The 14,714-nt window shown below is 37.3% G+C and overlaps 1 protein-coding gene across 2 annotated transcripts in view; it reads left to right on the top strand.

Moving 5' to 3' along the window:
- ITGA1 (integrin subunit alpha 1) overlaps positions 1-14,714 on the top strand; it is a 181,634-nt gene that overhangs the window by 163,906 nt on the left and 3,014 nt on the right. For both annotated transcript variants that reach the window (XM_059878883.1, XM_059878884.1), the window contains 3 exons: positions 1,086-1,178; positions 4,567-4,683; positions 10,971-11,056. In XM_059878883.1, the coding sequence (XP_059734866.1) occupies positions 1,086-1,178; positions 4,567-4,683; positions 10,971-11,015 (255 nt within the window). In that variant the 3' untranslated portion in view covers positions 11,016-11,056. The remainder of the gene's footprint in view (positions 1-1,085; positions 1,179-4,566; positions 4,684-10,970; positions 11,057-14,714) is intronic.

The following is a 14,714-nucleotide window of genomic DNA, read 5'->3' as shown; positions in this document are numbered from 1 at the left end:
CTTTTGATTTGTTTTAATGAATTTGTGGGGGAGAAAGTGTTCTCCCCGTCCTACTCCTCCGCCATCTTAGCTCCTCCCCTATATATGCTTTTTTTAAGTTTCTCTTATTCTTTCCTTTGCACTTTCCTTAACACCTTAGAATTCAGTTAAGAAAGAATTGGGGAAGGCGAAGGTGGGATGATTTGAGAGAATAGCATTGAAACATGTATATTACCATATGTGAAATAGATCACCAGTCTAAGTTTGATGCGTGAAACAGGGCACTCAAAGCCAGTGCACTGGGGCAGCCCTGAAGGATGGGATGGGGAGGGAGGAGGGAGGGGGGTTCAGGATGGGAGACACATGTATACCCATGGCTGATTCATGTCAATGTATGGCAAAAACCACTACAATATTGTAAAGTAATTAGCCTCCAAATAAAATAAATAATTTTTTTTAAAAAAGAAACAAAGAGTCATAGAGAGACAATCCTTGACAGCATTAACAAAGATTAGAGCTAATGTATATTATAAATTTACTGCATTATGCTATCTATCTATTTTGGAGGACATTTTGACACTTAATAAAGTCAAATCCATCTGACAATTGGCCACTGTAAAACTTAATCCATTGTATTTTACATTATTTGTTTCTCTGTTAAAAGTATTTTGTTAATTATATGAAATTTCTATTTTTTAGATTTGATTATATTAAGTTGCTATTTTTAATAAATCATTATTGAATATTGGTAATTTCAATTTAATTCTAAACACATTTCTACATAAACCTCATTACCAGAGAGTAGCTATGCCATACCTAACTGCATGAAAAGAGGGCAGGGTTTGGAGTTCATTTTGCAAAGGAAAAATTTTAATAGAAACTGTGTTATTCAGAAAAATTCTTCATTCTGTAATAAGGATCTAAGTGAGAATCTGAGTGCAGAGAGGAAGGGTGGATACACAGCCATCACTTCCTACCACAAATGCCATCTGGATGTTATATGCTTCAATCTCAGAAAAATTGTAGTTTGAAAAACTGCTCTAAAACATGGCTAGCTCTCATTGTGACTAGCTCCTTATATTGAAAACAAATTGTTTGCTTTGCAGGCACATTTTTCCAGCTTAAATCTTACTGTAAGGGCAGAACTTCAGAGTGAAAATGCAACACTAGTTCTAAGTGCTGGCAATCAAAAAAGAGAGGTAAGTGCGACTCCACGTTTTGAAAACATTATACATTTCACTCCATTTGTGACTATATTTGCTGATAGTCCCTAAAGCACTGACTAGAAGCGACTCAGCAGCAGTGACTCACTGTTGTCAATGAGTGGCAGACACTTTCTGCTTCAGATTACACTTGATTAGCTTCAAGTGTGATTTCAGTCTCCTTTTTTGTGAGAAACTGGGAAAAACCATGATATTTACTATTAACATGCCATGTTTGACTTTATTATTTATAACCATCACAGGAAATTGATGTTTTTATTCTTACGTTGATAACATATGATGCATCTGTCATTTTCATCCTTAAAAACTAACATTACAAAATGCAGTTGACATCTGAAGAGCAGACTTGAAAAACAATTTCTTTCCAGAAAATGCCTTTACACTGAATAGGAATACTTGTAAATTTATTTTTAAATTTTCTTCATTTAGCCATTGGGAAATAACAAACAAAAAATGAAGTAATATTCCCTGACACAAATTCATGCTGGAGTTCTTCTTAAAAATAAAATGGTTTGTTTTTTTCTCTTTTGTCCTATTGTAAAATAAGGTCAAAACACCTGTTAAACATGTGGGCAGTTGAGCATAATTTCCCTATTTATCATGAGAGTTTAAATTTTTCATATGGACATCATGAGTCATAAAATTATATTTGAAACTACCAAAAATTGAGAAGTTTTCATTTTTTATTTCAAATTGGTGTGTGTTAGTCACTCAGTCATGTTTGACTCTTTCTGACACCTTGGAATGTAGCCCACCAGGCTCCTCTGTCCATGGAATTCTCCAGGCAAGAATACTGGAGTGGGTTGCCATTTCCTTCTTCATCAAATTAGTATCTATTTAAAATAATTACAATGTCAGTGACTTCTGATAAGTATTTACCTTTAAAGAATATATGCATCATTTATCTAGATATAATGTTTACTTTATAAACAGCACTTTGCTTGATATATGAAAAGTTGTTCCACATGTAGAGAAACTAAAATTTTACCAGTAAGCACCAAAGAAAAAGTATATATTATATTGGAAAGGATTTGGAAAGAGTATGTTTGATTACTAAATACATTTTGTTTAAATTTTATAATTAGCTTTATTTTCCCTAAATGTTACTTAAATTTTCCCACAGAGCCATTTTTGCTATATTTTATTCTAAAGAAAAATTACACTTAAACTGTTAAAATTACTAAAAATTATCATTTCATAGTTGTATGATCTTGGAGAAGTCACTGATTGCATCCAGACTTCCATTTCTGTGCCTCTGAGTTCAGGGAATTATTTTAGATGTGCTTAAAGTCTGTCTTCAAAGGTCTGATTCCATGTATGTCTATATTCTTGCCAGCTCTGTCTTCTAGATGCATGAGCAGTGACCTACTCAGAGTCAAGTGAGGGATCTGGATCAGGTTCCACTCTATGCAAATATCTTCCCTGTTAGTTTTCTTTTTTACCTCTAATCTTCCCCTCAAGGTTAAGGAATGGAGATGTTCCCCATTAAAGGGAGATACAGAACCTTGAGGTATTATTGGTCATTGATAGCTACCCTAAGGAGAAGGCAATGGCAACCCACTCCAGTACTATTGCCTGGAAAATCCCATGGACGGAGGAGCCTGCTAGGCTGCAGTCCATGAGGTCGCTAAGAGTCGGACACAACTGAGCGACTTCACTTTCACTTTTCACTTTCATGCATTGGAGAAGGAAATGGCAACTCACTCCAGTGTTCTTGCCTGGAGAATCCCAGGGACAGGGGAGCCTGGTGGGCTGCCGTCTATGGGGTCGCACAGAGTCGGACACGACTGAAGTGACTTAGCAGCAGCAGCAGCTACCCTAAATTAGTTGTTTTTTTTTTTTTTTCCCCTCAGAAACATAAGGGATAGGACACAGAGCAGACAAGCTTTATTGAGGGTTAGGTGCCACACTCAGAGAGCTTGATTAGCTGGAACACTAAAAACTGTCTCCTTGAAGTTTACTTCAGTTAAGGTATACAGATGACACCACCTTTATGGCAGAAAGTGAAGAAGATTTAAAGAGCCTCTTGATGAAAGTGAAAGAGGAGAGTGAAAAAGTTGGCTTAAAGCTCAACATTCAGAAAATGAAGATCATGGCATCCAGTCCCATCACTTCTTGGCAAATAGCTGGGGAAACAGTGGAAACGGTGGCTGACTTTATTTTGGGGGGCTCCAAAATCACTGCAGATGGTGATTGCAGCCATGAAATTAAAAGACGCTTACTCCTTGGAAGGAAAGTTATGATCAACCTAGACAGCATATTAAAAAGCAGAGACATTACTTTGTCAACAAAGGTCTGTCTAGTCAAGGCTATGGTTTTTCCAGTGGTCATGTATGGATGTGAGATTTGGACTATAAAGAAAGCTGAGTGCTGAAGAATTGATGCTTTTGAATTGTGGTGTTGGAGAAGACTCTTGAGAGTCCCTTGGACTGCAAGGAGATCCAATCAGTCCATCCTAAAGGAGACCAGTCCTGAGTGTTCATTGGAAGGACTGATGTTGAAGCTGAAACTCCAATACTTTGGCCACCTCATGCGAAGAGCTGACTCATTTCAAAAGACCCTGATGCTGGGAGGGATTGAGGGCAGGAGGAGAAGGGGATGACAGAGGATAAGATGGTTGGATGGCATCACCAACTCAATGGACATGGGCTTGGGTGGACTCCAGGAGTTGGTGATGGACAGGGAGGCCTGGCGTGCTGTGGTTCATGGGGTCACAAAGAGTCAGACACAACTGAGCGGCTGAACTGAACTGAAGATCTAATTTATAGACGCTAAGAGAATGTCAACTGGAATAGACAGTGTGGTATAATAAAAAATGCATTGAGGAAATGCATGCACAAATTTGTTCATCTGTACCCTTGAGATTTGTGCATCTTACTGTATGAAAATTATATCTCAATTTGTTAGCAAAAAATAAAGCATATTAGAATTAAAGTTAGAATTAGAAGACTCCTTCAGGTTTATATGTCAACAACCTGTGACAACCTTCCAGTCTAAACTTAGGCTATTATGATAATGCACTGAAGGCTATGAATAAACCTTTAAAACATACAATACTACTCATTCTCCCTGAGTGAAATTCACCTCTACCCTTGAGAATTTTGATCATATGTAGTTTACTCATTATGTATGAATTTCTGGAGGATAATATTGCAAAATTGTTTTGGTAATAATGAATATGACATGATTAGAGATTTAGAATAGATGAAGGGCCTTTTAAAATGTGAACTCATTATTTTCTCTGTATGTAGTAATGAGATTGAGTACACTCTTTGGTAGAAAATTATAGCCTGCAAGAACTCAGTGTACTGGAAGTTCTAAGGGGTGTTTATCAATGTTAACCATCTTGTTTAATCATTTTCAGCTTGCTATCCAAATATCCAAAGATGGGCTACCAGGCAGAGTGCCACTGTGGGTTATCCTGCTGAGTGCTTTTGCTGGATTATTGCTATTAATGTTGCTCATATTAGCACTGTGGAAGGTAAGAATCAGAGTTCCTTAGACTTTTCTACTTCAGTTGTCAACAGCATATTGGTGAAACAAATTATGACTTATCCATGCTTTGGGATATAGTATTGTGTAGCCATTAAAAACACTGAAATGATAACCAAGACAAAATTAAAAAGAAAAATATATATCTCAAATGCTGTACACAACTTGAAACCACTTTTGTACAAGAAAGAAATAGACATATCCCCAAATTATGGAAGATCTCTCTAGAGATTGGGATTATAGGGGACTTTCATTTGTCTATAACACTGGAAATTATAAATTAAGTGTGCATTATTTTTATAAGCAGAGAAGAATGAAAACTCCCTTTTATAGAAAAAAGAAAAGAATGCATTCCTATGTCAGTTTAAGAACATAGAAGCAACAGAATTATGGTTAAGATAAAGCCCTATCCTAATCACATATCTTTATGTATCTTAAAAATTAAATGCTCTTTAATATATAAAAATACCACATTTTATGCAATAGTTGCATGCCTGAGTGAGAAATGAGATATTTGTTCAATTAGTTGATGACACAGAAATCTTATACTTTTACACACTCCTGTTTCAAATCCTCCTGTAAAACTAACTTATTTTTTGTCTAGTCAATCTATATTTACATATCAACAGATGTTTATTTCCATATCAGTAGATGTTTTGCTTAAATTAAGATATGCAAAATCTTTCAATCTTTGTATCTTTTTCAAATTAAGCAGAAATGAAATGATAGCTTTTAGGATAAATTTAATAGAGAATAAAATCTCATAGAAAAGTTGAATTTAATGTTTTTCTAATGAAATATCAAACTGGCATTTATTCTAGCATTTATCACCCTATATTTTATTGTTTTGTTCAAAAGTAAAATTATCAATATGTTAAAAATAGAGATTGTGGCTACATATTCATTTTTGTGATAGCTGAGCAACAGAATTATCTTTTAATCAAATAGTTTAAATAGCAAATTTCTCTCCCATCAAATTACCACCTGCTACTACCCATTCTGACTTACCATAACTATCTTCCTCTTTTCAGGAGGTTATTCTCAGAGAAGATGAACACAGCTGTGTTAAAGATGTATGTCAGGAGCATTTAGTTTAGTAAATAGAATCCATAGCTTTTCTCCAGCAAAGTCTCCAGGACAGAATTCTCCACCATCTCAGACCTGCAGCTCTTCCTCCTGCTTTGCAGGGTATCCACGCTCTGTCTGTAATACCTGGCTTTGCCACACTGTGGTACCCAAGGCCTGGCTTAGCAGTGTCAAGGGTGTGCTTGGAACGTAGAAAATGGTTTCTTTGTTTGTCAGCACCTGTAATAGGACATTTTACTGGTGATTTCTTTCAGTATGGTCTTCTAAGCACAGCACTTGCTCATACAGTTTTAGGACACTGCTGCCAAGGGAAGAGGGAAGCCAGAGCTGATATCTGAGTAGTCTCTCTAGCTGCATACCTCTCCTTAAAGCTAACAAATAATTTTCAGCCCTGTTTCTTGGTCATCAGTCTGAAAAAAGCTGGAGAAGGAAATGGCAACCCACTCTAGTATTCTTGCCTGGAGAACTCCATGGACAGAGGAGCCTGGTGGGCTATAGTCCAGGGAGTCACAAAGGGTTGGACACAACTGAGCGACTAACACTGAAAAAAGCATAAGTGTAAAAGCAAACACCTTCTTCCATCCAGGATATGACTTGATGATATGTTCTGATGGCTTCTTAGATCTTCTTTTTAAGCCCAAAGGTTTTGCAGCCTTTGGACACTCCTGACCTGTAGGTTCAGTTAACTCAGTCACATCAGTGGGAATGCCAGTAATCAGAATGGTATTTCCACAGTAGAGGGGAGGCAAACTAGCACTTATTGAGTGTTTACTGTGTACCAGGAACTGTTTTCAGCTTTTCCACTTTAGATATTAACATCAACCCTATGAGAAAGACACTATTATGGACCTCATTTTGTAAGCAAAGAAGCTGAGGCATAGAAAAAAATATGTTTCCCAAAGTCACATGGGTTGTCAGTTTCAGAGTAGAGAATCATCTGGGCCATTTCACTTTTGTGTCAGCGCTATTAACCCCCTCACTCTATGGTCTCCCTTGCTTCTAGTTACTCTGTTTTCTTTACAGTCTTTTCAACTAAGTCTTTTAACTATATTTTATACTTGGGGACACTGAAGCAAATGGAAGTTAACCCCTCTAAGAGTTCTCATCTAGTAAGGGACTGGGTTGAAGCAATGCCTTTATCCAGTATAGTCCTCTGCTGCACTCTATGGGGCAAGCTCTTTGCTCTGGAGCTCCAGGCATTGATTTTGCTCAAGAAGGTCATGAACTCCCTGAAATATATAAAAATATTTGGTATTGGAGTGATTGCCCCTGGTTGGGTTCAACCTTTCAGCAGCTCTGTTATACTGGAAAGATTACTTGCCCTCCTCTTGCCTGAACCTCCCTGAAGCATTTGGTCTGCAGCAAGCTCAGAAAAGCTACCCTCATCCCCACACACCTTTTTAGACTAATTTTAGACTAGTGGAGCAGAAACCTCAGGACTAGTCTTTCTTCATTCTTCTTCCAAACCCCAACTGTGTGGGAGTTCATCAAAACTCTCAGTTTGAGATTTTGTGCAGGAAGCAGGTGAAAGATTCCTCCTGGAACTAGAATTCGATTTCAAAAGGCACAGTCTCTGTAACTTTATCTTCATAGCATGCATCGAAGAGATTAAGACTTGACAAAATCTTAGTAGGTGCTTACTATACTTAACCTTGATGGGCGAAGGCTTTAGAGGAGACAGGTTTAAATAGATTGGAAAGTATGTCCTGAAATCTGGTAACACCTGCTAAGGGAGAAACTCAGTCATCATAACCAAAAGGATAGAATGAGATGGTCCACAAAGGAACCCTGAGAAATCAGATTGCTCCTGTCTTAACTTGATCTTACACTGATGTCTAAAGATCCACCCTTAATGATTTATTTACTAATCCTATAGCTTTGTTCCCTCATCCAATATGCATATTGTGAGGGGAGTGTGAGTGGGGGATAGTACTGCTATCTAGTAGCCTTTTATATGTTAATATAAACATTTTGATGATGGACAGGGAAGCCTGGTGTGCTGCAGTCCATTGGGTTGCGAAGAGTTGGACAGGACTGAGCGATTGAACTGATAAATGTTTTCATTCAACACTTATTCCATATTACAACCGTTGAGCACGTATTTCTGCCAGGGACTGTTTAATCAGACTTTTGCCACAGGGTTTTTAATTAGGGGGGAATACAAATAAGATCATTAAGTAAAAACAAACAGAAAAAGAAAGTGAAAACTATAAAGTAAGTTTGGGTACTAGAAACAAACTTAACTTGTTACAAATGTTAACTAGAATTGGCCCTGTCCAATTTGAAGCTATGAACATGTATCTTCCTAGTTTTCACTCTAATTACCCAACTTGCACTGAAAACCCAATGTTAATAGAATCAGTTGGGTGGAAAACTTTTGTTAACAGGAGTTAAGTTTTAAAACTAAGCTTTTAATGTATGAAAGCAAAGGAAGGTTGAAAAGAAGCCAAAAAAAAAAAAAACTTGAGAGGGAAGAAGAAAAGATCAGGAACTGGGCAGGGCAGGAAAGAGAAAAGTCATGATTCACCACCTGCTTTTGTGAGAGCTTTGTCTGATTTATTTTCGACTCAGGACATGCAGGTACAAGTTCAAAGGCTTAATGGTTTGTGAATCCAGAATGCGTAGATTTGGCTCAGAGAAAAAGGCCTGATACATGTAGGAGAATTTGTATTCTAGGGAAGACACACATATTGTTTCTTCATGTTCATTTGTTCTATCGTCACCTCTTTTGTGATGTCCAGTTCAGTTCAGTTCAGTTGCTCAGTCGTGTCCAACTCTTTGCGACCCCATGAATCGCAGCATGCCAGGCCTCCCTGTCCATCACCAACTCCCGGTGTTCACTCAGACTCACGTCCATCGAGTCAGTGATGCCATCCAGCCATCTCATCCTCTGTCGGCCCCTTCTCCTCCTGCCCCCAATCCCTCCCAGCATCAGAGTCTTTTCCAATGAGTCAACTCTTCGCATGAAGTGGCCAAAGTACTGGAGTTTCAGCTTTAGCATCATTCCTTCCAAAGAAATCCCAGGGCTGATCTCCTTTAGAATGGACTGGTTGGATCTCCTTGCAGTCCAAGGGACTCGTGATGTCTACCACCAACTAAATTCTGGAGTGGAGGAAGACATAAAGCCCTGAGTAAAACTTCTCTAATTTAAAATTGCATACTTTTCACCATTTATGACCTTAGAAGTCTCAATTGTTTTATAATAATTAAGAAAAAATAGGATTCCCTTGCATAATTTACCACAACTTTATGATTAAAAGGGACCTTCCCTGGTAGCTCAGTCGATAAAGAATCTGCCTGCTGTACAGGAGACCCAGGTTTGATCCCTGGGTCAGGAAGATCCCCTGGAGAAGAAAATGGCAACCCATTCCAGTATCCTTGCCTGGAAAATCCCCTGGACAGAGGAGCCTGACAGGCTGCAGTCCATGGAGTCGCAGAGAGTCCGGCACGATTGAGCGACTAACACTTTCACTTTCTTTCATGATTAAAATGACATGAAGGTGCCACATAAAGAATTAACTCACGGTCTTTGCTTGAACTATTAAAATCCACTCTCAAATTTTTTAAAAGAATACAGATTTAAAAGAATATTTCTCTAGGACCTTTTAAAAAAATTTTTTTTAATACCCATGTTAGATTAGAATATTGCAAAGGTTCCTTCCAGCTCCTATCCTTTTTTTTTAACGTAACAACATAATGGGCACAGTCATGTCTGACGCTTTGCAACCCCATGGACTGTAGCCTGCCAGGCTCCTCTGTCCATGGATTTTCCAGGCAAGAATATTGGAGTGGGTTGCCATTTCCTTCTCCAGGAAATCTACCCAATCTAAGGATCCAACCCTCATCTCTAACATCTTCTGCATTGGCAGGCAGATTCTTTATCCTTTTTTTTAAATTATTATTCTATATAATTGGAAATAATAAAGCACTTGTAATTTTTATCACAATGCATCATGAAAAGTGATCCACGTTCATCACTACGTGGAATTTTTCATATGTTCAATTACTTCATTTTCATATCCAAATGATACAGGGTGTTTTCAAGAGTCTTTTTATGTCAAGCCTACATAGATGGATGTGCTAATACATTTAAAGTTAATCCAGGGCTTCCTTTGTGGCTCAGTGGTAAAAAGTCTGCCTGCCAGTGCAGGAGACATGTGTTCAATCCCTGGTCCAGGAAGAACTCACATGCTGTGGAGCAACTAAGTCCATGTGCCACAAATTCTAAGCTGGTGCTACGCAGGAACCACAGCTGCTGCGCCCATGCGCAGCAACTCCCGGAGCCCACTCCACAACAGGACAAGGCACCACAAGGAGAAGCGGAAGCACCACAACGAAGAGTAGCCCCCGCTCACCGCAACTAGAGCAAAGCCCGCGCAGCAACGAAGACCCAGCACAGCAGAGCCAAAAATAAAAATATATCTTTTTAAAGTTAACCCAGACAACTCAGAAATCTCCCCAACCTCCTAGCCATAGTGTACCTACCAGATTCACCATCATCTCTAATGACCTCAATTTATGACCATTGATTATTCGATGGAAATTTCTCTGACATGTGCTTAAAAAAGAAAGATGATGGCAAAGTAGAGACAGGGCTGGATAACTACAGTTTACGTGTTTCCCAAAATATTTTTCCAGAGCCCTTTAAGTTAGTTTGCTACATAGATTAGTTTTTTGTTTTTTTTTTAATCTGTTCTTCTGTATCATCTAATCTACTAGGGAGGGTTGTTTGTGGGTTTTTTTTTTTTTTTTTCAATTTTATTTATTTATTTTGGCTGCACTGGGTCTTGGTTGCAACGCACAGGCTTCTCGCTCTGGTGGCTCCCCTGTTGCAGAGCACAGGCTCTAGGCCTGCAGGCTTCATTAGCTGCATCAGTCAAGCCCAGTAGTTGTGGCACAGGGGCTTAGTCTCACTGAGGCATGTGGACTCCTCCCAGACCAGGGATCGAACTCAACTCTCCTGCATTGGCAGGTGGATTCTCAACCACTGGACCACCAGGGAAGTCCAATAACTGTCATTTCTTGACGTTCAATATTATCTAATAGGTCAGTTGAAAAGAATACCTCTTGATTATTTTATTTGTATGCCCACAATTGCTAACATTTTACTAAGCTAAATTTTATCTGAGATTAATATTTATTACCTAAATTCAAATAACTAATTGTGTTATGTTTCATATTTTCTCTAAGATTGGATTCTTCAAAAGACCACTAAAGAAGAAAATGGAGAAATGAAATATTTGGAAGAGAAGAAATAATTATTCAATAATCCTCAGGTTTGCCTCAAATATGTGACAAGAAATTAATAAACGCAATCAAAGACATAGTCACATAACGTTATGTAATCCATCAGGGATTAGTCACTTAGAAAATAACAGATCAAGCAAGATCCAAAAACAGTACCGTAAAGATATATTTTATAAAATGTTGAAAAATATTTTTAAATAATTACTCATTTTTGTTGAGTAAGCAAAATTACAAAGTGTTTTGAAGATGAAAAATAACCTGTACAAATATGTTTATATATTAAATTACCAAAGTATTTAAGGAATACAGAAAAAGATTTTTATGATCATTGAAATATTTACTTTCAAAATAGTATAAATTAAGCTTTTTCCATTGATTCCTGATGGATATCCACATTCAGCATGATAGTCAACATTTGTAAATGCAAAGAAAGGAATTTTACCTGAAAAAGATCACTTCCCCCCATTTAAATGAGAAAAATTTTCCTATATACAGTATAGACTGAAAATAGAATCAAATCACAGAGAATACAGTCAGCATCTTTGTGTTGGGTTCTGTACTTGGAAAATTTTCTTTTCCAAAGTGTTTGTAAAATAGTACAATTGAGCTGAAATTTTATCTAGGAGAGAAAATCAAGAAAGACTTTTGAAAAGCAAGTGCACTGAATGGATTAATTTAAGCTTTTATATAACACAGTTTTGATATTGAACTCTGAAACTCAAAACTCTTTTATACTAAAAATAACAGCAGTTTTATGTGACATAGCACTGATTTGTCGTGAAAAATCATGTGTGCGGTATATGCAAAAATGATTTCTGATAATGTTGATGGATGCTGCAGAAATGCTGGTCATCTTTTCTGGGCAACTTTTGAACATGAAGGGTCCCAGGATGTAACCCAAAGTAAGAGTTGATTCAACTCTTTGGTACATGGTTCATTCAAACCCTCAAGCTGTGAGAGTATGTTTATTTTTAATCTTTGTAAAGGTATTTAATTTTCCAAACACAATTCTTTTTATGAAAAGGCAGTATTTCATTTCAGTATTGCATTTTACCAACAAGCCACTGCTTTTGTGAGTGTGGCATATCAATATTTAAATATATCTCCAGAAATGCGTTTTAAAGAATTTCAAGTTTGAAACCTCACACCAACAGAAAGACATCACACTTTTGTATGAGCTTCTTTGTTCTTGAAGTAATCATTATGGTGCATCGGACTCTACTGTAGCATAAGTTCCTAGGTTGCTCCATTTCTTGGAAAAAACAACAACAAATGAATGAATGTATGTGTGAACTACTGCTGTAAAATTGGCTGCTACTTCTGCAGCAACTCCATCTCTCTACCTGATTGACTGTCACAAGATCAGAATCCATACTCATCTAGAAAATCCTGGGCTCTACTTTTCTCATAAAGCAGCAAATCAATGGAAAATAATCAAATGCCACGGATTTCTTTTTTAAAAACTAATTTCCAGGGAATTATCTGTGGACTCAGAGGCAGCCTACCCCATGGCTCTCTACGTCTGCATCTAAAATCCTGATGGTCAAAGACAGGCACCTGGGGAGTGCTGAGGACATCAGTGGCTAAAAGAAAGTCTGTCTCTCCAGAGATTTCGTATCCTCTTGCTGGCCTGTCATTTGTTCAGAAATGTCCCGTATTAGAATTTTCTTCATTCCCACCACCTGTGTCCAGGTTCCAAAATCATTCTTTCCACCTGTCATTTGCCTGCTCAACGAAGCATCTCTCGTATTCGGGGTCATCACGGTGCACACCCCCAGTGCACAGCCTGCTTAGCAGCTCTGCTCCAAGCTCAGCACATTCTTTGAAATAAATCTGATAGATAAAATTTTTTTTAATTCACACTTGTTCTCTGACTCCTAGATAAGGCATTCACTGAACCAGGAGTATGCAGATTTCAACTAAATATATTGTTAACCCAAAGGGGAAAAATAGAAAAGATGACATTTTTAACATATTAGAAAAGAGGGGAAGAGGTATTTGGCCAGATCAAAGAGCTACTTACAAGCTCTACACAGTTTTCAACATAAGTCATTCATGGTTTTTAAGTAAACGGTTAAATGAGCCAGATATCCTGTTTCCCTAATATTGTAATCTTTTGAGGCTTATGTGTGTATGTGTCTATGCATCTGTGCACGTAGGTGTATAAACACACACGCACGCACACACACACACACGCATGCATGCATGCCCAGACACAGGTTGAAGAAAAAATACCTCAACACCAAGTGACAGTTTACAAGAAATAAACACACAAAAGCTACACCACAAGAAAAGTTTGATTCACCCTCTTTGCATATTCTTTTCACTTTCTTTAATATTTAACTTTAGCATATAGTTATGTAATATCTAGATATCATGAATGTAGAAGTTGGGCTAAAATAATGTCAGCAGTTATCCCAAATTAGCTTTGTACAGATGTCCTAAAACATAATCAATGATTAGGAAATATATAAAACTCTATTATTTTAAAACATTTAATAAGAAAAGTGATACAATTATGAACTTTTATTGGTTAAATTAAATTGCAAAAAATATTTCTTTTTTTAACTTTGATATGTTTAAAAATTAATTGTTGCTTTTGCTATAGACTGAACTATGTAAGAAGTCCCTTTCCATACCAAACCTATAATGGTATACTGGTAAATTATTTAACAGCTGACTTTCCTGGAGGGAAAAAAAAAAATCCCTGATTTGTGTTATTAGCCAGTTTTCATGATCTAAATTGTTTTGTCATGGCCATTTTCAAGCTACTAACATAACCCTAACCAGCTTGTAGAACTCCTGAAAATATATTTGTCAGTTCTCCTGTATCAGTATGAGCTGGCTTCAGCACACCATTGAGATAGACTGCGTGTGTGCTAAGTCTCTTAGTCATGTCTGACTCTTTGCAACCCTCTGGATTGTAGCCTGCCAGGCTCCTCTGTCCATGGGCTTCTCCAGGCAAGAATACTGGAGTGGGTTGCCATTTCCTTCTCCAGGGGATCTTCCCAACCCAGATTAGATGATAATGATATAAATAGATGATAGATGGATATGATAGATAAATAAAAATATAGCATGTATATATATACATACACAAACATGCACAATACAATCAGATTTCAGATTATTCTTAAAATGCTACCCTCAAGCCCAGTAGACAAAGTGCTCACAGTTTCCCATTTTTCCATCTTAATTTCTAACATTGTAATCTTCCTTTAATATTAATAAAATGATACAAACTTGCTGGAAAAGGAAGGAGTTGAAAGTAAAAATGTATATAATTTTGAAGAAATGAAATGAAAATCAGACCTACACAGCCGCAAAGAAGCTGTTTCACTTTCTCTAGGAATCCAGAGCCCTGGAGCCATACCATGAAAGGTCATTCTCTGTAAATATTTGTAATTTCTATGATTCAGTTTGAACTTCAGTGATCCAATTTATTCAGTTATTTTCTCCAAGCCCTAGATTCTCGGGCAATTTAATCTTTGAATATTTTCTGTGTCATAACTGTGTTTGAAATGAGGCTTGTGGGAGGACATACTTTTATTAAATTTGATGTTTATTCAACCATAGTAATTTATAATTTTACCTTTTATAAAACCAATACCTAAGCTTAATTGGGGGAGAAGGCAATGGCAACCCACTCCAGTACTCTTGCCTGGGAAATCCCTTGGACAGAGGAGC

The sequence above is a fragment of the Bos taurus genome, chromosome 20, assembly GCF_002263795.3.
Source record: "Bos taurus isolate L1 Dominette 01449 registration number 42190680 breed Hereford chromosome 20, ARS-UCD2.0, whole genome shotgun sequence".
In the NCBI taxonomy this organism is placed as follows: Eukaryota; Metazoa; Chordata; class Mammalia; order Artiodactyla; family Bovidae; genus Bos; species Bos taurus.
The sequence above is the reverse complement of the archived record's forward strand: the minus strand, read 5'-3'. Positions and strand labels throughout refer to the sequence as shown.